This window comes from Apis laboriosa, unplaced genomic scaffold (genome assembly GCF_014066325.1).
Source record: "Apis laboriosa isolate Shangri-la unplaced genomic scaffold, ASM1406632v1 scaffold64_cov150, whole genome shotgun sequence".
NCBI classification, from domain to species: domain Eukaryota; kingdom Metazoa; phylum Arthropoda; class Insecta; order Hymenoptera; family Apidae; genus Apis; species Apis laboriosa.
In genome coordinates this window covers 1,164,166-1,189,640 of record NW_025224011.1, presented here as the reverse complement: position 1 = coordinate 1,189,640, position 25,475 = coordinate 1,164,166, and the positions used below count along the sequence as shown (strand labels likewise).

Sequence of the window (25,475 nt, the reverse complement as noted above, 5' to 3'; positions counted from 1 at the left end):
TAAAGAGAATCTTGAAATTTCTTCTTATGAAAGAAATGTCAAGGAATAATATACCGACCAGGTACGGTGATATTGATCTCGCAAATGGCCACGTTTCCATCGTAATCGAACGCCACGTATTTCACCACCGTGTCCTGGAACACTTTCAATGGTGTCCTGAAACTGTGAGGCTTCACTTCCAAACGAGCGATGCTTCCACTGTTGTCGATAGCCGTGGGTTCAGTGAAGTTCACGGGCAACAGACCTCCATCCGTTCCCTTTTGTACAATGATCGGTTGCTGAGGACAATTTTGGAATACTGGAGGCTCGTTATCCACGCAAGGAGAGAAGCCATAATCGTAGCCAAGTAACGGTTCTGTCACTGGTTCCTCGCATCCCATCAGCTCGAACTTCAAGCAGGCATTGTCCATGTAACTGACTATTCCAAGGATCACGAAACGAGCTTGAACGTATTTAGGCAAAGTTATCATCGCCAATTCTCCATAATTTCCTGGGTCCCTCATGGTCAGGTTGAAATTAGGGAAATAGACCACGTAGTTTTCGATCTCAGCCTGTTTGTAGAAGAATCTGATCTCCGTTGGCCTGCCAACGATATCGTTCGTCACCACACCTTTAACCAAAATGGCCTTCACTCTGTAAACCTGGCCCAAGTCAACACTAACGTAGGTGAAGGCTTCTTGTTTGCCACACCAACCAGTCACCGAATTCAGACGAACGTTCTTGGCTTCGTAATTCGGTCTTTCGGAGGTTGCGTTAATGGCTGAGTCTGGAATTCGACCGGAAGCAAGTCCAAGAGGCTTCACCACTTTACACTCTGGCTCTCGAACGCACACGATCGGTCGAGGATTGATCAGGATATAGCCTGGCCTGCTGCAACCGAATTGAACCTCAGATCCTTGCTCGTAGCTTCTGGCCATTTGGAAGCCATCGCTGGGTCGTCCTGGGTCCTCGCAAACTGGGCCTTCGCATCGAAGGTTGCCAAAGTCCCAGATTCCATTAGCCTGACACCTGACCACGTTGTCATGACGATTCGTCTGCCCCGCCAGTTTGAACGTGTCTTGGCAACCGAAGAAGAAGGAAGATTGGTATTTCGTGTCCAAGTATTGGCCATATTCGGCTCCAGGAGTAGGAAGTGGCTTTCCACAGTCGGCTCTTGGACAAGCTGGTTGAGATCCTGACAACCAGTAGTCCGGTAGACCTGGTTTCGGATCGTAAACGCACTGGCGGAAGTTTGAGGTAGCTGTGTTTCGGAGGTATCGACCATTACTGCCACATTTCAGCGTGACGTTTTGCCTAAATGGCACCAAGACGCTAGCTTCGTCACTACGGATCACTGACAATCCCTCGTTCTTGTCGTCTGGCAACGAGACACACTTGGCATCTGCGAAATATTATTCAAAATGATTAATTATTATTACTTGCGACAAAATCTGCAATTTATCACTTACATTGACACTCTGGAGTGGTCCCATTCCAAGCTCCACTAGACGTGCAAATAACAGCCGAGGATCCAGACAACACGTATCCAAAGTTACATTGGAATCTCACGAGATCACCAAAGTGATGTTGTTGCTACACCAAACGATAAAATTATTATTTTTAAATAAATTTTCAAAATGATATAGCTTGGCCTGATCTGTAGCATGCCACTGACCTTAGTCGACAGTATCTTTCCATTGTCTGGCGCCAATATGGGTGGACACATGACCGGTACACAAGTCTTGTTCTTCTGATACAAATCTCCATCCCTTTCGCCACTCTCGTACTTCTCTATGTAAAAACCAGCAGTTCCATTGCCCTTGTACAACTCGTAGCCCGTGTTGCACATGCAAGCATAGCTTCCAGGATTATTTATACATTTCTGATGGCAACCACCGTTGTTTATCGCGCACTCGTTAATATCGGTGCACTCGAGACGAGTGCAGCCCATGATCTCGAGCTTCATACAGGGCGCCCCAACGTAATCCTGGATTCTAAACCTGACGTAGCGTGCCTCGATGGGAACAGGCAAGTTCAGAACGGATAAAGTGGGTTCCAGTATTCTGAATTCTACCGGTGTTCCATCAGGATTGGTGTAATCCTTAAAGGTGTCCGTCAGGTCGTCGGTGTATTGAATTCGAACTGCCGACGTGTAAGCTATATTTCCATCCACCCTGGAGACGACCTGCGTACGAAAACCACGGATGATCGTCGGTGCCTTCATGTCGATCATCACCCAGTTTGCACCTGGTTCGATGTTGTTGCCGCACCATCCATCGCCATTGTTCAATCGAATACCCTGAAAGCAAGATGACAGGTTAAAGATCGAAGGAAATTTACGCGATTGTATTTTTTATTTTCTCGATGTGGATATATATATTTACAGTTCTGGTGTAACCATTCTCAGAGCTCGAAACGGTGATGGATTCGTCTGGTATACCGCCATTGATTAACCCAAGATCACCTATAGGCCTACATTCCATGGTTGGAGCGAAGCCAGGTTTGCATTTGCAAGTGAATGCACCGGGATTGTTGATGCACTCAGTAGAGGCCAGGTCGCATTGACTTGACGCACACTCGTTGATATCTGTGACAGATGTTATATATCTTGGTCATTCATCAATGCGAAATAATATTCAATCGAAAACAACTTTTTTGCAAACGCTATCGAACAAATCTGTCGAATATTTGCAATCCTACCTTCGCAAGTAGGGACATTATCGAATCGTTGATTAGGTCCACACTGTATGATGTTAGATCCAGACAGCTTATAGCCTCTGTTGCATTGCACTCTTGCCTCATCCCCATAAAAGTATTCTCTGCTCGTGTCGACTACGAAACCATTCTTGATCGTGGGTAACAATGGGCATTTTGCACCTACACGAGAATCAATCGTAAGAACGAAATGTTTCGCAACCTGTTTCGATAAATCGAATACCCACGTGAGCAAGTCGGCACTTCGTCCGACCAGGTTCCATTGCTCATGCACAGGATCACCGGGTGTCCGCTTCTGACGTAACCTGGCTCGCATTCGAATCGAACGATCGTTCCATAAGATCTTCCACCTCCGTTCAGTATAGTAATATTCGAGTGTGGCGCTTCCGGAAGTAGAGAACACTGGGACGCTATAGACATCGTTAATATATGTCAGCAATTACGAATAGACTGTCGAGGGCAATTAATTTATCGTTATTTTGTCATCGAACGATTTGATAGGGATTAAGTCTCGAGTGAATGTGTAATAAATCGAATAAATAAATCTAATTACCAGTATATGGCCATTTTGTATCTTTAATATGTTTAAAATGGTTTAATGTCACGTTGACAATTCGATGAACTTCTTCAAATCAGAAAAATTATCTCAAAATTGTTACTGGGGATAATTTAAATTTTCATTCACCCAAACAAGATGGCTTCTTCTCCCATCTTCCATCGGCCATACAGGAGATCTTCTCGGTGGGTCTAGCAGAAGGGAAGGCGAATCCAGCGTAGCATTGATAAGTAGCCAAGCCTCGATAAGTGACGTTGGAGGATCCAATGGAGAATCCATTGTCGATTTGTGGCACTGGCCCGCAATACACCTCCTGACAATTGGGTATGTACGTGACGGACCAATTTCCACTAGGAAGACACTCTGTGGTTATTTTCGCCTTGCCGGTGGCGAATTCTTGGCCAAGGGGACATGAGAACGTCACTGTTGTACCGAACGCCGTGTCTCTGCTCGATGCTAATGCTCCTTCACCGGACTGAAGATGCGGGCAGTCTAGAAAAAAATTCCAAGATTTAAAGAAACCTTAAAAATTTGTCTTGCAATTATTACAATTGATTCACTATAATCACTAGTCATTATCTTTACTAATAAGTCACAAATTTACGTACGATATAAATAATTTAAATTCCTTAAATGTGGTCAAATGTCCATATTCATAATTAACAATACCTGCTGAGAACTCTGCTTGCCAGCCAGGGCTGCTATGAAGCGCATCAGAGGTGAATCTGATCAGCATCTCTCCACTCTCCGCAGTCAGAGTGATCTTTGGCCTCGTGTTCGATGTGAAACCGCTTCCAGGATGTAAACGGAGCCCGTTGGTATTCGGACCATCGTACACCTATCAAAATCGACTCGTCGAGAGAAACACTCTCTCCCCTTTTCAAACTGTCAAAACGATTCTAAGTTACCTGTACAAAGTCGGTCTTGTGAACATTGAAGCTGATGAACTTCAAGGATAACGGTCCACCCTGAGGGTTTTTCACCCTGTACAAGCACTCCTGATTATTGGGATAGTCGTTCAAGCCGAATGATGGCGATTGGACAGTTCCATTCCTAGCTATGATCGTGGCCTTGCACCCTTGAGTGTATCGGATGCTGAACCCTCTTCTAGAATCGCCTAGACTAGTCTTGAGGTAGAGGTACAAGTTGCTTCCGGTTGACATGATCACCGTAGGATTGTCCTCCGATTTGCCAGTCAGTCTGGCTATCGGCCTGCTCATCGGCGAATCACCGTCTCTAATTAGGATGTAATCTCGATTCATCTCGAGATCCAGATCCTCGATCTAAAAGGAATTATTCGAAATTTTTTTCTCATCAAGTTTTTTTCATTTAAATATCCGTTATTTAATATCATTTGCGAGGAAAGAATTCCGAGGAGAAAGTTACGTGGAGAAATTTCTCTTTTTGAGAATTCAAAGCGATATTGATCCGACAATTTGTACACTTCGAATATATTTAAGAAAAAAAAAATATATATATATATATATAGGAATTAGTTAGGTTATTTGTTTTATCGTAACACGTACTTCGAGGGACATTATACGACCAGGTTGGGCTTGCAGGATGTACAGGCACTCCAATCCTCCAGGATAATTCTGAGGATATCCTGGGGAAGTGAGGACTTGTCCTTGAGGTGTTGCGCGGAGGATTCCGCCACAAGTTTGCGGTTCCGTTTTCCACGAAGCGCGGAATCCCTTTCTCTCCACGGAGGAGTCTGTGCTGAATTTGATGATCATGAAGTTCGAGGCGGATACGAATAGTTTGTTGCTCAGCTCTTGCTTGCCCGAGAGCGTCGCAAGATTCACGGACTTCTCTTCCGTCCTACCGCCAACCAGAATCTGCACTATGTCGAAGCTCTTCTCCGTTTCGAATTCTTGAAACTGGAAAGAAGACACGAAGATAGGAACAGATATTAATATTCAGAATCCTCATACTTTTCTTTTCGAACAAGAATATTTGGATGACAAAGGTTTCATAATATTTGCAAATTTCATTTTGTGCTTGAGTAGTTTTTAGAACGTTCGAATCGTACGATAAAGAGAAATATAAATTCAATATTTATCTTTCCTTTAACATAATTAAATCTTTATACTCTTCGTAAAGACGAGATCAGAAAACGAATCGCTCGAGTGGCGAAAATCAATAAATTTCCAATTAATCCTGTCAATACCAGCGAAATTCCAAACGAATATATAATTTCGTTCAGACACTCGTATCCAATGGAATTAAAACGATTGTTAAAAACAACGAACGCAGTCCCCTCTCGCAGTACCTGTAACAGGATATTATGGCCTTGAGGTCCCTCCAAGGTCCACTTGCAGTTGCTGAGGGGTGCATATTTGTGAGGATAATTAGGACTCTCGACGACGTCCCCGCTGCTGGCCATGTAAAACTGGCAATTAACCGGGCAGTCTATTTCGTCCGAGAAATCACCGCAATCATCCTGTTTGTCACACTTGAAGGCCGCGTTCACGCACTTCCCGTTCGAACAGTGAAACGAACCTGGATAAAATTCGTTGATTCGATCTAATTTCACGTAATTTAGCGGCGAGATATCGCGACGAAATTTATTTACCAGCCGGACAAGCGTTGGCACGGCACATGAAAGGGAGCAGGGATTCGCACGTGGTCAACTCCCACGTTTGTCGGTCGTCCGTCAACGCGACGTCCACGCATTCACCTGATTGCGGATTCGGCTGCCTCGGCGCCCAGAAACCTGAATACCAGAAAAAGACGTTCAGACACTGCTGTGTCCTTCTCGTTCTCGTAAAATTAACTCGAAGTTTGGGAGAGCTTTTTTCTTTTGAAACTTGGAATTTTTTTGGAATTTAGATTTTTCAAAATATAAACTGAAATTCTGAAAAATATATTTGTTGTTGTATTTTTGTTGAAATGAAATTTTCAAAATTACGTTGGAATTTTATAACATTGAATCAATCGGAGATTGAATATTTACGAAGTTTAAACGAGGGACTTTGGGAAGAGAATATCTTTGGGTTTGGTTTTATCTTTGGGAAGATAAGGATGGTCGGGCGAACATGTGAAGCGAAAGAAATGTTATGCAAATATATGATGCGCCAGACGAGTAAATTGCAAGCTTACGCCGGAGTAGACGTAAAAGAGGCGGTATCTGGGCATTGTTGTGGGAAAAGTGTGTCTTCGTGCCGTATACACGATGCAGTTCCGCGTTTCCGTGACCTCGATGAAAACCGGCCGGGCTGCACGTGCGTTCGATCGTTAGAAAAACGGCCGATCCGGTTCGCAATTTTGGATCAACGTATTGTTCTAGAAATAGATCCTATCTTTTCTGCGTATGTATCAACATTACATCTTCGTTTTTTCTTTCCTTCTTCAAATTTAAAACCAAAAATCCTCCTCTTTCTTAAATTCCAAAAATTTCTTTCTTTAAATTTTCTAAAAATTATTTCTCCTCTCTCTCTCTCTCTCTCTCTCTCTCTGAAATTTCAATTCCAAAATCTAAAGCGAAAAAAATTCCACGTTGCCAAACCGTCACGGTTTCGAAGAACCGTGGCGCCAAGGAAGGATTTAAGAATCACGGGGTAAAAAACGGGTATCAGTGTCTGCGTCGAGCGAAAACACGATTTTACAAACCGGCGTATTGGGAGACGAGCATTCCAGCGGCCGATTCGAGCGTGTTGGTCCGTAAATCGTCGAGGGAGGCCAGCCCGAGCCAGTAACGATCCAAATGCCGGCCGATCATGCTCGCGGACATGTTGTTCTCGCTGTACGACTCCACCACCATCAATTCGCTCCCGTACCTGTAATCGCACGTCAATTCGTCCATCTATCGCTCCTTTCCACCGTGTAATAACGTTTCCATTCTTTCTATCATTCCTCCTCCTCCGCTCCACGTTTTCCATTCGACAAGAAACGAATTGCCGATTCTTTGTTTTATTTAAAATTTAACAGAAACGTGATTGAATGAAATTTATTATTTGTGACACAATAATCTATAACTGAAGTTAATCGTGTTAGTTAGGTAATAATTTCAGTTAGGATTTTTAATTACATCACGATTTCATTCAATCTAAGAATTGATTATAATCGAGAGAAATATTACAAGAAATATTATCGAAATAACGTTTCATGGAAGCATGGTGAGTAGGTTATCGACGATTGATCCACTTACCTCCTGCATAGCTCCGCCGCCTTTTCCCAAGAGTGCCTGATGTTGAAGAATTTGTAACAATGTATGCCTCTCAATTCCCATCCTGCGCGAGAAAAATATCACGTTATGCTTCTCGTTACATTATTCAATTACACTTCGAATACTTCGAATACTATATATATATATACTCATAAAACCGTTGGATATATTGTATAATATTTCTTCCCTTGAAAATTAATTATTCTCTCAAATTGAGAGGATTATCAAACTGACGATGTATTGATAAATTTCAATAAAGGGATAAAGGGTTAGTCGAGGTTGATCGATGATCGAATACTCGATCGATATAGCAGCGAGGCCTTTGACGCGGGTTCGAATGCAGGAAACGCGGTTAACCGGTGACCTGTAGACAGACAGTGACGGACACAACGACCTCGATCGTTTTTAATACTGCACTGCACTGCACACGAGAGTCAAAGGTAGGTCGGTGGGTAAGCGGGTAACACATTGTAGAGAAGAATCGAGTTCCTCGTCAACGGGGACGATAATGTATTATTATTCTTATGTATCTTATCTTTAATGTAGTTTTTATCGTTGCTTAACTACTCAACTCTTTAAAATTGGCCAGAAAATATCGATTGAGGTTCTCTTCCATTCTTAACGCCAAGCCAAGTTTTCTGCACACACAATCGGATTTCTCGATACAACCTGCGTTGAACTCATCGGCGAACACACGATGCCGGCCTTCCTTTCTTTTAAAAGGTCAAACGGCCATGTATGTACCTTGTATGCGACTCTCCTCGCGCCTATTAGCATTTCTCGATCGGACCAACGCGCGCAGAATATTTTCTTCTAATATTAAAACGTCCCCCTCCCCTCCACTCCGCCCCTCCTCCCTCCAATCGTCCAAGAATAATCATCCGCGACGAAATATTCAGGTGTAACAATCTAGAAGAAGGATTGCAAATTATTTTGTTACAAGTTTTCCTTTTTTCTTTTTTTAATTTTCTTAATTATTAATTTAATAATTATCGTTACGATTTTTTGATCGATTTTATTTTTCTAGATAAAAATCATCTTTCATTGATCACTTGACCCTTTTCATCATTCCTTCTTATATCATTTTTTATTTTTTATTTTTTTACGTGTAATAAAATTCCACCTTTCAAAATGTAGTTTATTAAATACCTCGATCGATCAACGATTATTTTCTTTCTTTCTTAAAAATATTCCACATCGTATTCATCCTTGTTATTCGAAAAAAAAAAAAAAAAAAGATTCTAGTAGGAGATAAAAAAAGTAAAACGAACCGTGCGTCGAATAAATCACGCGAGGGACAATGAGGATAAGAGTTCGGCCATTCGTACACACGTTGCTCCACTTTTCCTCGTTACTGGCAGCGCAATTAAGTAGGTTGCGCGTACCAGTATGATGCTACTTGATCGTTTAACCGTGTTCCCTGACGTTTCGACTTCGATTAAAGCCGGACTTGAGGCCAGCTACGAATCAACTTTATCCTAACCCGTTAAGGGAATGTTCTTGGAGCCATGCTCATGATAAGCCTGCAGATATTGGTGGAAAATAAAATTCGTTCAAGGTGGAAAGGATCAAGGATTAAGGATTGACGAGATAAAATTATAATTCGTATCGAACGACTCGTGATATATACATTTACATATAATCTTTGCAACTTTCTTTTTTTTTTCTTGTTTTTTTCTTTAATAATATACGTTATAGTTATTGGAATATTTAATTATATAATTGGGGAATATAAGATTCGTTGCGGAGTATCATAAATTAATTTTGAACGATCAATATAGATTTCAATATTTTAATTTTAAATAAATATAAATAAAATATCGAGAAATAGAAATAAATTTCCTTTTTCGATATTTATATAATGAATTAAACAAAATTTTATAATTTTTATTTCTTTTTGGAAAAGGAAATCGAAATTCAATTCGGGGAAAAAAATTCGAAAATCGATGATGTTATTTAAAAAAAAAATTTAAAACTTTTCCAACTCACTTCGTTCGCATTAATATATTAAAAATACAACTTTCTATTCGTGGAATAACGCATCTGTGCTTTCTTAAGATGAAAGAGAAATTCTAGCGAATTCCTGGACCAAACGGCGGACAATGGGGACCCGCCTTAAAGCGTTTTAAAGCATGACCTCGGTCCACGAGTTTAGCGGTCTACCTGGCCAGATACCAGGGACCACCAGGTGCGACCTTTTCAAGGCAACCCGATGGTCCCGCCCTCGGCCCTGAATTACCTGCCACGGGAACTCGATTCGCCTCGAAAAACATATTTCCAAGTTACTCACCGTTCGGACAGGTGAAGACGTTCGTGGTAGGAACCTGTAACAAAGAAACGTGGAAAACGTGTTAGAAACGGTTTTACGACGCTGTAACTCTCTTTCATGTTGGTTCACATATTTTCATTTTCGATAAAGTGACAGGAATTTGTAAACAATTCGCACTCTTTTCCTTGTCCGATTTTTTCGCGGGGGAAAATTTCTTTTTCTTTCTTCTTTTTCAAATAATTTCTGAGAAGTCTGAAGAAAACTTGTACACGCACAAGAAAAAGTATATAATTGGCTCGATTTATCAATTTTACTATAATTTTAATATAAAATGGAATGTTCGTTTTAAGGGGATGAAAATGAATGAATTCTATTACACGTTTCTTACATTCGTTAAACAATTCGTTACAATTGTTTTCAATAACGAATTAATTGAATAATAAAGTGAATCGGTCAAATAACTTTTTGTCGCTTCCACAAATTTATTTCGACGCTGAAGAGGTTTCTATGTAAATCGGGAAATATCCACAGAATCGTTTCTTGTTCACCCGATTCCCATCAATAATTAATTCCATCCAACGTAACAATATCGGCGCACATCGTACAGATTTCTCAGAAATTTTAAAAAGAAAAAAGAAAGAAAGAAAATGATATTTCGCACGTCGCCTCGCGGACGAAACGAAGCTCGAGGACATTTATGGTCGAGAACGTGGGATTTAAGTTTCGAATCGAAGAGCAAGGAAGAGCGCGGGAAACGCGAGTTACGTCGATTGCATAAAAGAAACGAGGATGCTCACGCTGCCACGTGACACTTGGAAGAAAGTTCCTTTATTCAATCTTATTTTTCGAAGATTTTTCCAAGTGATTGTTTTCTAAATTTCTTTCCCTTCGAAATTTCTTCTTTTTTTTTAAGGCTTCGAGTTTTTAAGATTTCGAAGATTTTTCTCCTTTACAATTCAAATCAACCTTAACTTAAAAAAGTTAAAAATTTCAAGATCGTTCGAGTCGGATGGATATCTTCGCAATTTCGAAAATTGTTTCGAAAAATCGTTCGATAAAATATCAAACCGATAGAGATCAAGGACTATTTCTAAATATTTAAATTAATTATTAATAATAATTAATAAATATTATAAAGTATTTTCACACCGATTCTGAGAAATCATTCGGTTGAATTAGAAATGGCGATCTCGAAATAAACACTTTTGCCTTCGCGACTCTTCTCCTCGTGCTGGTCGGATCCATGGATGATCTCGAGTGATGCGGATCGAAGATAGGACAGCATTGTTATTCCACACGGGTGAAAGTGAACGAGGCCAATCCAGATCTTTGTTTTGCGTTCATCCTCGCCGGAAAGCGTGGATCCGTGCGTGGAACACGAGAGGCCGGGCTCCTCGTGAGTTTTCTTCGCGTACCAGAATATCAGTGACATAACGGTGCGCTGCATTCCGAGGAGAGGCGCTCGTGAGAGGAGAAACGGAGGCCGGTGGAATTCCACGCGGACAACCGATTGCTGGTATGCCAAAGGATCTTTCCTTTGTACCACTTTCATGCGATAAATAAATATATCTTATTTTGTATCCCAATATCGCGTACACATAACGGGTGTTCGATTAGAAGTGGTTGGATTTTCTTACGAATCGTTGCACCGTTCTTTCGATCATTTGAGATTAAAAAATTTTGGAATATCGATAGGTACGTAGTTTGTCGAATTAATTTAAAACTTCGTTGATAGAAAATTGTCAAAGAGAAGCGTATTATTATAATCGAACCATTGACCTAACCTCAAAAACGAAACGTAAAATAGAATTTTGATAATTTCGAATTTTGAAAATCTTTGAAAACTGTCGAAAATGTTATAAAATTAAAGAAAAAACTCGTCCAATCATTCTTCTTGAACAAAAATATTAAATGGAATATTTGTTTTAACTTCGAGAAGATTAGAAGAAGAAGAAAAACGATTTTTCTCGTTGACACTTCTTATATATCGAAAAATATTGCAACGGTTGGTAAGACTGGTTGCCCGTCGAATAGGGCACACGCGTGTATGCTTGCCTACACGCGGGCTGAAATTCACTTTCACCTCTCACACACGCCACACACTCCACGTCCCGGGCAAACGGCCAAGCAACTGGTGGCGACTCCCGTGGACCCCGTCAATTACTTCGTAATCCTTGGCTCAATTTCTCGAGGAGAATCCTAGGAGAGAAACCCCCCTCCTCCTCTTCCTCCTCCTCCTTCCGCATCGAGATCATATTTTCCGTATCTCGATTATCTTCACGTGTTGAACAATTCTCGAATTGTATCTCTTGAGAATACACGTCTCGTATTCGATACGATTTTTATATTGGATTGCACTTTGAGAAATTTGAGAAATAGAAGTTGAATAAATTCTCCAATTTTTGTTTATTCCTTTATGAGATCTTTTCATTGGCAAATTTTCTCCACATCCTACGATTGTTTATTTAATTTCTCGAATCAGAATAATTCGCGATGTTTGTCTCGAAAAAACTCGTCATCATCATCATCATAAAGTTCCACAAATCCGAATTCTATCGAAATATTCTACTCTGAAGTGAGAGACCTGAATCGAAACAATCCGAGCCGCGAATTGAACTCGAGTAGAAAGATGAATACGAGCGAGTTTCGAAAATATGAACGGTAAATTTTCGACCCGATTTCGATGGAGAGAAAGAAAAAAAGTAGAAAGAAGCACGCGAAACAATGCCGGCCGCGATGTCATCGAAAAACCATAACGGAATAATAATCGGCCGCTCACCTGGGACCCCGTTAGCTGAAGATGGCACAAGAGGACGGCGACCCACACGGCCGCCAATTCTCTTATCAGCATATTCCTGCAACAGAGAAGAAAAGAGTCTCGTTTCAACAGGCTGTTGTTCGTTAACATAGCTCGTTCATTAACATCTGGTTAAAGAGAACACGGGGGGGGGGGGGAGGGAGGGAGGGAGACGAGTGTTTGAACAGCAATGTGTGGCACGAGGACTTGTGCAAAAGACCTTGACACTTTCGAAATACATTGGAAACGATGCTGTTATGAATATAAAGGTGTTTTTATTATTTCCTTCTTCTTCTTCTTTTTTTTTTTTTTCAAATTCATCTGTGTTTAATTAATTTCACACAACCTGTTTCTTTTTAATCATTAATGATATAATGACATGTGTTGCACCCTTATTTCATCATATAGATCACGATTCAATTTTTCGATCGATATCGAATATTTTTCGACTCTCTTTTGAACGAGGTTTCTTTTTTAATCTTTATGGGAGATAGAGACGATCGTACAAAGGGGAGAATAATTAGAGAAAGTGAAACCGTTTCAAAGAAAAGCCAGCCATCTTTCCATTGTCCATGAAAGGATAAGCTTGATATTCGAGAGATCTGTTAAATAACTGTATGAAACTGCGGTTGATAAATAAATTTGGTAAGAAAATTTTGTTTTTTCACGCTCCTCGCTATACTTTTTCATCTCATTCATAGGGACGATTCGATCGAACGATGTGGTCGAAAATTTCTTCAATGGTTAAATATTATTAGCCCGATGTTTAACGATGCTTATCGCATGCCTACGAAATATGCGGAAGACAAAGTTGATCTATGTATAGGGTATACACCGGTTCCCATAAAATTCCTTACGGTTTCTGCGGCTGAATTGTGGCACACCAGTTTGCATACCTTACCGCGTAACCGAGAAGCGTGATAAATCTCCGTGGACATCGACTTATTATTTAATGACGTTGCACTGTACCGGTCACTTCCCAACAGAGAGATTTTCGCCGCTTATTCCGATGATAATCGATCGTTAGACTGATCAAAATACCTTTTTGAACCCCTTCCATAGCTTTCCCAATTCCCAATTAAAATTCTCGTAAACCAAGAAAGAATCAGGAAAAAAAAAACGATTTATCAACTACCTTTTGATCAATTTTATCAAAATCCTTAAACAGCAAAATGACAAAGTAAAATTCTTTATATCTCAACTACAAAATCCAAAATTGTATTTTATTATTAATCATCTCTACGAATTCAAAATTCCTTTCACTAAAAATCCAGCAAAGAAGAAATCCATCACCTTCAAATCAAAATCACCAAAACTACCATTTTTATCAAATTTCAACCATCCTTATTTTTCACTATCCATACCAAGATCCAATATAATCGAATTTAAAAAAAGGAAAGGAGAAAAGAAAAATACTACAAAATCCAAAATTGTATTTTATTATTAATCATCTCTACGAATTCAAAATTCCTTTCGCTAAAAATCCAGCAAAGAAGAAATCCATCATCTTCAAATCAAAATCATCAAAACTACCAAATTTTAACCATCTTTATTTTTCACTATCCATTCCAAGATCCAATATAATCGAATTTAAAAGAAGGAAAGAAGAAAAGAAAAATACTACAAAATCCAAAATTGTATTTTATTATTAATCATCTCTACGAATTCAAAATTCCTTTCGCTAAAAATCCAGCAAAGAAGAAATCCATCATCTTCAAATCAAAATCACCAAATTTCAACTATCCTTATTTTTCACTATCCATTCCAAGATCCAATATAATCGAATTTAAAAAAAGGAAAAAGGAGAAAAGAAAAATAGGAAAAATACGAGACGATCCTCCGGAAACACGTTTCCATCGGAGGAAACCCCTCCAAGAACGAGCGAAGCAAACGAAGCGCGACAGGAGGCCAACGACTTCGATTTCCCCGTTGAATCCGCCACGTGAACGGCGCGTTGGTCGCGGAGTTTATATACGCACACACTCCCCGTTGGGAACCGTTATACAGCCACCGATAATCGGCAGAGTCGCGGCGAGGCGAAGGTGGCGAAGAAGCGTTTGACTCGGCCAGATTTCCCGCAAGCGTAATCGTAATCCCCGTAGGCCTGGCCAGCCTAGACGAAACCACCACGCTAACTTCCTGTTCGATCGCGGCTAACGGGTTCTTCCGCCCGACCGGTCCAACCTTCGCTCCGAATAAATAAATAAATGTGAATCCGGCGATTAGGAGTGGCGACCTAATTACGATACAAAGTAGTGGAGAGGGGGAAGCAGCAATCAGTGGTTGCTGCTTCCTTCCTAGCCGGTGGACTGGTACCGTTATCGTTATCGCTCGTCCTCTGCATTGCCCGTCTTCTGTTTTAATTAAAATCCGTTCGTGAATGGACGGAGGCATGGATAGAGCGGTATGTTGGGTTTAGTGATTTCTTTTGTTGATTTTTTTTTTTTTAAGGAAAATGGAATTTAATGTTAGTTGGTTGCTGTGGAATTTGGAAAATTGGATTTAAATGAGTATAGGAAGGGGGGTGATTTGGAGGGATGGAACTTTGGAATTTTGGACGTGGGGAGTTTATTCGATTTGGTTGATTTCTTTCTAATTTTTCTTTTTTTAAAGTAATGTGAAAAATGAAAGTATAGATATTTTTCGGTTAAATAAAAGTATTTAAATAAATTTTAGTATTTAATAAATTTTTGAAACGTATATTTTAATATAGATATATCGTGGAGTAGAATTTTATAAAATAATTATTTATTTTATTCAATAATTACTCTCTTTTCCTTTAATTTATCGCAGTATTCGTTTGCTTATCAAAAAAAAGGTTAATATATTCTTTTTCTGCGAGATTTACTTAATTAGTTTCTTTTCGAAACCTTTTGCCTAGTTTCGGCACAAGTAAAAGTAGTTTTACAATCCACTTTTTCCTCAATATTCGCTTAAAAGTTGGTGATGAATGAACGAGGGTCAAACTTCTTTTGAAGTGTTTTATCTTTAACTTAGAGAGCATTAATATTCTCGGCAAATAGAAAAGACGGTGATGAGATAAATTAACATGCTTTCACGAATTTTTTCAAAGTTTCTATTTACATATTCGTGCACGAGGATATTCTTCTTACGTAGGAATTTAAATTATTAATTCTATTCATCAGATTATTCTATTCACGTTTAAGAAACGTTAATTAAATTTATATTGTCATTCAGTTACACGAATATCAATTGTATATGATTAAATCCACTTATCCGAATTTAGACTCCATTTACTCGAACGAGAAGTTAAAAATAACGAATATAATTGGAGGATTTCTACGAATTTGCCCAGTTATATAAACTGTTTACTTCCCATTAAGTTTATTACAGGTTTTAATTGCTTCTATCTTCATCATCTCTATCCCCATCTCGCTTATAATTTAATAAACGAACTTGGACATTTTTGCATACCAAGTTTTTTTTTCATATTTACTTCAATCTTTACCATTCAAAGATGATCGAATAAATTAATATTAATTTTTAATATAAAGTTACCTATACATATATATCTTTTCTTATTGTTATATAAGATTACACTTATGTAATTGTTCCATCAATATTCAATAGTCTCAATATTCCAAACTTCGATGTCGATTCGTTCACAAAAAAAGGTTAACGTTAATTTTTCAACAAAAATTATCTACACACGTTTCATCATTACTTCATGAAACTGGACTTCCACGATATCGTTCAATAAATATCTCGAGAAGCATTCAAAAACCTGTTTACCAAATCTTTCGATCCACGGATTACTCGATTATTTCTCATCGACAATATTCAACTGCAACTCCTGCCTTTTTTTATCATTACATAAATTGCATTTCCACATTATCCGATCGTATTATTCAACAACTCATCTCGACGATATCGAGAAGCTTCGAAAACCTGTTACACAAGTTACCAAATCTTCCAATTTACGAATTATCCCACAATCTCAATCGACAATATTCAACTTTGATTCTCCAAATGGTTAACGTTAACTTTCGACGAAAAGTATCCACGGATATTTCATCGTAAAATAAAATTCCACTATATTTGAAAATCTGTTACAATCTTTACCAAATCTTTCAATTTACGAATTAACCTCAATTCAACTTTGATTCCACGAAACGTTAACTTTTAACCAAAAATATCATATATTTGAGTAATACAAATCTGTTACACAAATCTTTCAATTCTTTAATTATCCCATAACTTCAATCGACAATATTCAACTTTGATTCTCCAAATGTTAACTTTCGACGAAAAGTATCCACGGATATTTCATCGTAAAATAAAATTCCACTATATTTGAAAACCTGTTACAATCTTTACCAAATCTTTCAATTTACGAATTAACCTCAATTCAACTTTGATTCCACGAAACGTTAACTTTTAACCAAAAATATCGCGTATTTGAGTAACTTGTTACACAAATCTTTCAATTCTTTAATTATCCCATAACTTCAATCGACAATATTCAACTTTGATTCTCCAAATGTTAACTTTCGACGAAAAGTATCCACGGATATTTCATCGTAAAATAAAATTCCACTATATTTGAAAATCTGTTACAATCTTTACCAAATCTTTCAATTTACGAATTAACCTCAATTCAACTTTGATTCCACGAAACGTTAACTTTTAACCAAAAATATCGCGTATTTGAGTAACCTGTTACACAAATCTTTCAATTCTTTAATTATCCCATAACTTCAATCGACAATATTCAACTTTGATTCTCCAAATGTTAACTTTCGACGAAAAGTATCCATGGATATTTCATCGTAAAATAAAATTCCACTATATTTGAAAACCTGTTACAATCTTTACCAAATCTTTCAATTTACGAATTAACCTCAATTCAACTTTGATTCCACGAAACGTTAACTTTTAACCAAAAATATTGTATATTTGAGTAACCTATTACACAAATCTTTCAATTCTTTAATTATCCCATAACTCAAATCGACAATATTCAACTTTGATTCCACAAAAGTCAACTTTCGACTTCGAAAAGTATCCACGCATAAAGTAAATTTCCACGATATTATTCAATAACTCATCGTGGAGAGGCTTTATCGAGAACAGACTCGTTACGACGAGTTGCCAAGCCTCTCCAAACCACGGGAGAGACAAGAAATCCGGACGTTTGCACGTGCACGCACGTAGAATACGCGCGACGAGTTCGCTGCTAATTGCGAGCGCGCGAGTGACGCAATCGGGCTCGTGAGAAGCGCGGCGCACACCCACGCCTCGTGGAAACCCGGCGAGCGAAACTTTATTATTATTTCGCTCGGGAGCGGTTGATTATTTCGCCCGGTGGAAGCGCGCCTTTATGCAACGCTCCATTGTTCACCGCGATTGCGAAGACGAGGCGCGCAATCGGCCGACCAGATGGCCCGTGTTTTTGCAAATTTTCCTGGGCTGATCGCTATGGGAAGAGAATTTAGCAAGAGAATTTACTTCGACAATTTTAGGCATCGTGTATTTCTTCTCATTTATAGGATTGCTTGTCGATAATGATAATTATTATCTTACTAATTTTTTCACGATGATGTTAATGTTTAATGTAAATTCTTTTAGCAACATCGTTATTATTAATCGGTTCGTTGAGTTAATTGTTTTGCATTTTACACGTTGTGTATAATTTTGTAATTATTTCGATGTTAATGGAAAAAAAATGTATGGAAGATATTTTTTTTCCTTTGAATGCTTTTGAAAAATAGAGTGGTAGTAGTAGTGGTAGTAGTAATAGTTTATAGAGTAGAAAAAGAGGAAAACTCGACGAGGCAATCAGAGTATATCAAATTAAACGTTCCTCTTCGTGTTGTTGCTCCTTCCGCGTGTACGAATTACCCTCGATTTACAAAGTAATTCGTTACACTTGTTTATCAATTTGCAGTATAAATTCGCAAGCAATTCGAACAATTTAATTTATAGCAATTAGGAAATCGATGAATTCAACGGAAGGAACGAAAGAGACAGAAATCGAGAAAGAAACTGAGAAATCGAGGAAACTTGTAAGAAACTAGATATGGGATCAAATCAAATCGTTCCGCAACAGAGGAAATTTCGACACATCCTGAGAAATATTTCGTTATACAGTTCATAATAATAAAAGAAACATCAAGAGACAGCCAAGCCATCGTTGTAAAAGCTAATTAAGTCGAAAATGTTTTGGTTCATGGCTCGTCAACGAATTAGAATAATCACGGTGGATTACAAGGTGTCCGGCAAAAAAAGAAGAAAAAAAGATAAACTGAAGGGAAATCAGGCGGCTGTAGGTCAGTACTAGAAAGTATTCGGATTTCCTGGTTCATGGCACGAAACGGCGCGTGTAAAAACCGAGCAACCTCTTGGTGTGAAACTACGTGGATACGTAATTCATGCGTTCGTATAAATCGTATATGATATTTGTGAAAACGATGTGAAAACAAGAAGAGAAGCGAAGAAACGGGAGAAAATAAAAATGGCGATAATAAAAACGAAATTGTAAGAATGTTTGGCCGCCATTTTGCTCGCTCGTCGTTTAGAATGAAGTTGTCAGAGATGAAATAGGATTGTTTGTTTAAAAGAAATTTTAAATTCTATAATCTAATAATCGTACTTCACAAACACGTTAATTAGTTGTCTGTAGTTAGAATCTTTAAATTAGATTATTAAATTCATTAAATAAAATTAGATTAATTTTTATTCACAAAAATTCAGTGAAATAAAGTGAGAATTCTAGAGTTCGAAAATAAATTTAAATTTAAAAATTACAACTTTGAGACTTAATTAATCTTCTTAAGAAAAAAGAAAAAAAAATGAAAAATTCCATTTTCTATTTATCGCAATGGAGATAATTGAGATCTTAAATGGTCAGATTTAAGATCTAAGATCCGTTCCAGAAAATTATTCTCTTCGTGCAACTCGATCATCACCTTAAAACATCAGATAGTTTGAGCCATTTATCGATTCGAAGTCGTTCGCCACATCGTAAATGTATCCTGTAGGGAAATTTATCTCTTCACCTCTGCGGAATATGCTATGTCGAATAACGGTTTCAACGTAACCAGGAAGTTCTGTTAAAACGGTAATTACGATGATACTGGAAACATACTTTCTAACTGGATCCAAGGCGATATAGTTTTAACAGCTGTTACGTCAGCATAAATTAACTTTGCAATTTGCATTCAACTGAGTGCACGAACAGAATCCAATTATGTTATTTTCATCGTTGAATCATTCACACAGTCTGAACATATGTATGTAAGATACAATCGATTTTATCGATAAATATTTCAATTTCTTAATTAATATATTATGAATATCATTATATCTAACGATCCAAACCTTTCAATTTGAAAATTAAAAAATTCGCCGATTAATAGATAATACAAAATTTTTTAATTCAAAATATATTAATCAATTAAATGGATAAAATTAATCCTTATAACTTGAATTCTTACATTCTCTTGAGATACTCTTTAGATTGTCCCTTTGTAAGAAAATATTATCTCTACAATATAATAATTTATATAACAAGCTAAATCATATTAAATTATTCCTTGGCAGGAAGTGAAACATTACTCTCAAGATATAATGAAAATGCAAATATTCGAGAATCGATCGAAGGTTTTTTTATTATCTAAAATTATCCACCTATCAACATAGGAATAATAATAATAATAATACATATAATGATACATGTATCTCTACAATTTCGTATAAATTCAACGAATATAAATTTATTTCTATGATAAAGGAAATACGTTCTTAACATGTCAAAAAATTGGCACAATTGGCACAGAAATGTCGTCGAACTTTAGAAATACGAATGACAGGGTACCGGTTAGTATCGTCCAACGACCACTTCCGCCGCCTTAGATGGACTTTCGCGGCGACTTCCGCCCTGAGACCAAATTGGTAATCGATAGCAAAGGCTTCTCGATTCGAAGCACGAAGACGCTGACCTTCGTCGCGGGTTTTATGTAACCCCTTACGGGTAATGATGAACGTCAGGTTCAAAATTCTAATTGAATTATTTATAGAACGTTCTTTGAGACTTTTTTTTCTATTTCAAGATTATTTTATATATATATACTTCTTGTACTTTTATCATATATTTATTGACAATCCTTCTTAATCTTTACTATTCATTTTTATTGTAAATATGGTTAAGTATGACGTGGATAAATGTTGAATAAAAGTCTCTTTAAAATCAATCTTGTTCCATTGTTTTTCTGTTAAAATTTAGAAATTTATAAACACAGGAATTGATACACACAATTACACTTGTAATAAATGACTCGAGTACGATCGATATTTCATTAATAAACTTTCTAGAAAAGTGAAATTACCGTTCGACGAGGCGGTTCATTCGCGAATTGGCAATAAAATTTTTCTACTCTGTCATTTTTTTTCTAAAAAAAAAAAAAAAAAAAAAAAAAAAATTCCACTCCAGATTTTTATTTTTTCCACGAAAAAAAAATAAAATAAAATTCAGATAAACGTAGGAACAAGGCGAAACTTTTACTCGGGATACTTAAATTAACTCTTTCTCTACCTTTTCATCCACTTTTTCCTCGCAATAAAGACCGCTCTTATTGTATTATATAAATAATTGCATTCCTCGGACGGGTAATCACGCAATTTCGCCTTCCTTTCCACCGATCCACCTCGTGTACGGATCATTTCTTGGCTAACAGGTGAAATCAACGTTAAATGTATCTAACCGATAATACATTTTAGTGGCCGCAAAAGCACTCGTACACAGTTGGCGAGTGAATTAAAATCTCGTTTGTGCAACGAGTGGAGTGGAGTTCTTAATTTCATTCTCCCACGGGTGAACGAGCAACCGACAAAAGGAAGGCATTTCTTCACTTTCGTTGCGGATATTGGCGACGTGTCTTGCTTGCATATCGATTCCTCGACCACAGATTTTATATATATATATATATATATTGAAATACTTGAGATAACGATTATTTCTATCACGCTCTTTTTCTTCTTTTTATCTTTCTTTCTTAACTTTCCCTATATCTCATCGTTTTTTATTTATTTTGTTATTTAAGTGTTATTTTGTTATTAAGTTATTAGGATTATATTCTCGAAAAATAAAAATGAGAGCTTCTTTCATCATCTCAAAGATTTTCGTGAATAAGTGTTCTTAATCTTTTGCCAATATTCTAATAACCAAAATATATATAATTATAGAATAATAAAGTGTCAATCTATCATTTAATAAACGAGATAATGCATAATGTCTACCTCTTTAAAATTAAAAAATTAAATTATTGAACTATTGAAATATGTATACACTATAATAATCCATATTTAAAAAGATTTCCATATTTTTATATTAAATACTTTTACTTACTTCAGATGTCGAAAAAAAAAAAATAAAAATACACCATAAATTAAAGCGATAAAATAGAACAATCTTTCAATTCAACTTTTCCAATAGTAATAAATATACTAGAAATTTTATCTTCTAATTATTTGTAAAATGTGTCGTCATCTAAAACTTAAAAATCCAGATCTCGAGTTTTCCGTTTGTCTGAGATAAAACGACGATGTCATTCCGATTGAACGAACCACAGCTCCTCGATCTTGATCATTAAACTTGTACTTGTGTATGTTTTTTTTTTTTTTTTTATATATATATATATTAATCATGCCGGTCGAGCGTGTTGTCCCGTTAACCGTTAAACGAGCAAACGATGATGGCCGGAAATTAGATCACATCCTCGACGACGCGTGCAGGATTTTTCGACTTGGCGAAAGGGCAAGCGTGGATTGCGTTTATGGTGCAACGATGCGACGGTAATTGGGTCACGCGTCGTCGGCTCATTCATCGAAAGAAGACGAACTCACAATGCACCACAGCTCAGTGGGGTCGTATCAATGGCTGTTGCAGTTTTCATTTCTCGCGTGTTACGAAGTAATAAGCGAGACGAGAATTTATATTAATAATTAACGCGTAATTTTTATCGTTGGTTTCTTCGAATTCAATGAACTTTTCTCTCTCTCTCTCTCTCTCTCTCTCTCTCTCTCTCTCTCTCTCTCTCTTTCTTGTTTTATCGGAGCAATTTATATTTTTAGAGAGATTGATAAGAGTTAATAAGAAGTATATTATTATTTTAATTTTTTAATTTTTAATAGTTTGTATTCTTCGAAACAGTGGAGTCGATTAATTTGATAAATTTGTTTTTAAATTTTGCCTCGTCTTGGTGGGTTTTCTTCTACGAGTTATTCTATTCTTGAGACCAGCTTTGGAAATATCAGGAAAAGAATATCTTTTTTTGAAATGTAAATTTTTAAAACACAATTTCAGTTTCTATTTTAAACTTCTCCTTGCAACCAGTCTCCATAATTGCCAAGCCAATAGTGTCACCTGTCTTATTCATGCTTCGAAACTATATATATGTATATGTGTACAAATATACTTTTAAGATCACGGATCTTATTCGTCAATGAATCATTGAAAGTAGCCAATTGAAGCTCGATAAAAACGACTCTCGATAAAATTTTTGAAATGAAAAAAAAAGGAATTCGTAAGAATGTTAAAAATCTGCTCGTCAATTCGTCCGTTCCTTTTTCTTTTAAACGCATAATTTTACGATTACGAATCGAGAAGTTGAAGATGGAAATTTGCACGTGTCAGACATTGGAAGGGGGAAAGGGTTTAACTTTTCGTTGCGGACGTGGACGTTTTCAGGCACACTGTTGTGGGAATGGAACGGCGGGAGGAAGTTGGAGAGCCGCCTTTGTTGCGAAGGGAGCCCTCTTCTTAGCCCTATCCACGTTATATATCGCGTTGCACACGACACGAAGCCGCCTGTTTTCACGAGCGTGCGTTTAATTTCGTGTTGTGCAGATGTCTCACGCGAAGCTTTCTCGTTAAAAAGCAATTTCGACATGAAGAATCGAGCGTGGCTTGAATTATCCCTTCGTGAATCCGCGAACGAATTCACGGCTTTTGACTTCCGTTCGCTTCCTGTTCGACTTGGTCTCGCTTTGTCGTCGACGAGTTCTTTTTTCTCATCTATTTATTCCTCTCTTCCTCTCTTTTCGCTGGGAATTCCAGGAAAAATTTCGAGAGAAGGATAATTTTCATCAAACGAGGGGTGAAATTTTGTTTAACTTCCTCGATTTCGAAGTTCGACATTTCGACAATTAAGAAAATTTTGGTATTTTCATTACCATGGGATGGATGGGATTTCTTTCCGAAAATTGTAAATCCTAAATTCTTACGTACAGAACGTACGTTCCCCTTGCAAACTCGTCGCACCAACTGGCAATGCAAATATCCAACGATGAGGAAAGAATCGAGCTCAGAAATCCAACCAGTACACGCTCAACATTCTCCAAGCCCCTTTCGTCATCCAGAGACGAGGATTGTGCAACCGCATTCCTAGTTTCCTTCAGCCTTCCAAACCCACATTGTATATCGAAGGAAAGAGCAGCAGGTGAATTTTCCCCTCTAGAATAAATCTAACCAATTATCGATTTCTCAAATTCTTTTTTATATACCTAAAAATATATCCTTATCACGAATTATTATGCCTACTCACTTATTTGTATTTACTTTCAATCTACATGGATCAAAGTGAACACAAATTCAATTCAATCCTTCTAAAGCAAAGAGTATCATGGTTGAATCGAGTCGTAATTGCCACTTCCAAGTTGGATAAATTCCACTCGATTAATTATCGACGTTCCATCAGTTGCTCGATTTTCCTTTTCCTATATATATATATATATATATGCTTGACGACTGAATACTCTACCGTTAACGCCATTAATATTCCGCTCATTAGCCCAACGAGTTCGATGAGCGTGGTTATCGTCGAGGCAACGAAGCCATCCTCGAGGACAATACGTCAGAAACGATTCGAGATATCTTTGGCTAATGAGGGACGCCCTCCCTCCCTCCACACACGGTTTCGTTGCACGGTAGGAATAGGTTGAAATTTACCGTTGAACAAAGTATAGAACACGCGTATGGATAAACGGCTGCGGGCAATTTTCAGGGTCGAGGTTTCGAACCTTTGTCGCATTTTTTTATCGCGATGAACGAACGTTTATTCTCGGTTCTCCTTTTATTTTGTGCGTTTTTATTATGTACACTTGGTTAATGGTTATGCTCGGTTCGTGTCTTCATTCAGTTTTTACAATTAGGTTAGGTGAGCAGAGGAAAAGAAAATTTGATATTCGCCTCGTTAAAGAGGATGACGATGTTTATTTTTCTTTTTTTTTTTTTTTTTTTTTTTGATCTAGTAGACTTTTTGCTATCAATGATCGATTAGTATGAGAAAAAATTATGTGATGATTTCTTTTTGTTTCCTCGAAAGAAAGATAAAGATAGGGAAATTGTAATAGGGTTTGGAAAATTATGTGCTAACTAAAAGATAAGATGAAACGTGAGTGGATGTAATTCTTTAACTTAATCTCTAAAAAATATATACATGTGTCTAACAACACGATTAATTAAATTATACTCTATAATTTCATCCATTTCGAACAACATCAACGTAATTAATTTATATATATATATATTTTTTGATCAATCTGTATGATAATTCAAAAAATTTATTCTTCCTCAAACTTCCAATTTTATCTACGATCTATAATTCTAATTTAAAAGGAACAGTCTTGTTTACTCTAAAAATTACCTTTTCAAATACCACAACATCAGTATTCCGTGCAAGAAATTACCAAGTTTTTTTTTTCTATTTATTATGATTCGTTGGATTGATAACATCATGTTGCTCGAACAACCACGTGGAGCGGAATGGAGAGATTTACTTGTATTGGCCGTTCGCGAACGTCGAGAAGACATAGTGTAAAATATATATAAGAGTATGCCAAGCGTATAAGGGGTGTGCCTGTGCGTCGAGATGCGGTTTGACCGCATTGCAACATTATCTCCTATGCTATTTCGTAACTCTGCCTTTTGAGTTTCCGTTTCTATTGCTGCTCCAACGAAACTTTTCCCTCG

General features: G+C 37.5%; 1 protein-coding gene across 2 annotated transcripts in view; it reads right to left on the bottom strand.

Annotated features, from left to right (window-relative positions):
• Positions 1-25,475, bottom strand: part of LOC122718582 (sushi, von Willebrand factor type A, EGF and pentraxin domain-containing protein 1) — a 42,131-nt gene that overhangs the window by 11,338 nt on the left and 5,318 nt on the right. For both annotated transcript variants that reach the window (XM_043943716.1, XM_043943717.1), the window contains exons 2-17: positions 12,467-12,542; positions 9,709-9,742; positions 7,401-7,482; positions 6,863-7,029; positions 5,826-5,966; positions 5,523-5,752; positions 4,777-5,130; positions 4,159-4,533; positions 3,920-4,088; positions 3,380-3,742; positions 2,922-3,104; positions 2,680-2,856; positions 2,364-2,566; positions 1,655-2,278; positions 1,449-1,572; positions 59-1,381 (exon numbers count right to left, since the gene is read on the bottom strand). In XM_043943716.1, the coding sequence (XP_043799651.1) occupies positions 59-1,381; positions 1,449-1,572; positions 1,655-2,278; positions 2,364-2,566; positions 2,680-2,856; positions 2,922-3,104; positions 3,380-3,742; positions 3,920-4,088; positions 4,159-4,533; positions 4,777-5,130; positions 5,523-5,752; positions 5,826-5,966; positions 6,863-7,029; positions 7,401-7,482; positions 9,709-9,742; positions 12,467-12,538 (4,621 nt within the window). In that variant the 5' untranslated portion in view covers positions 12,539-12,542. The remainder of the gene's footprint in view (positions 1-58; positions 1,382-1,448; positions 1,573-1,654; positions 2,279-2,363; positions 2,567-2,679; positions 2,857-2,921; positions 3,105-3,379; positions 3,743-3,919; positions 4,089-4,158; positions 4,534-4,776; positions 5,131-5,522; positions 5,753-5,825; positions 5,967-6,862; positions 7,030-7,400; positions 7,483-9,708; positions 9,743-12,466; positions 12,543-25,475) is intronic.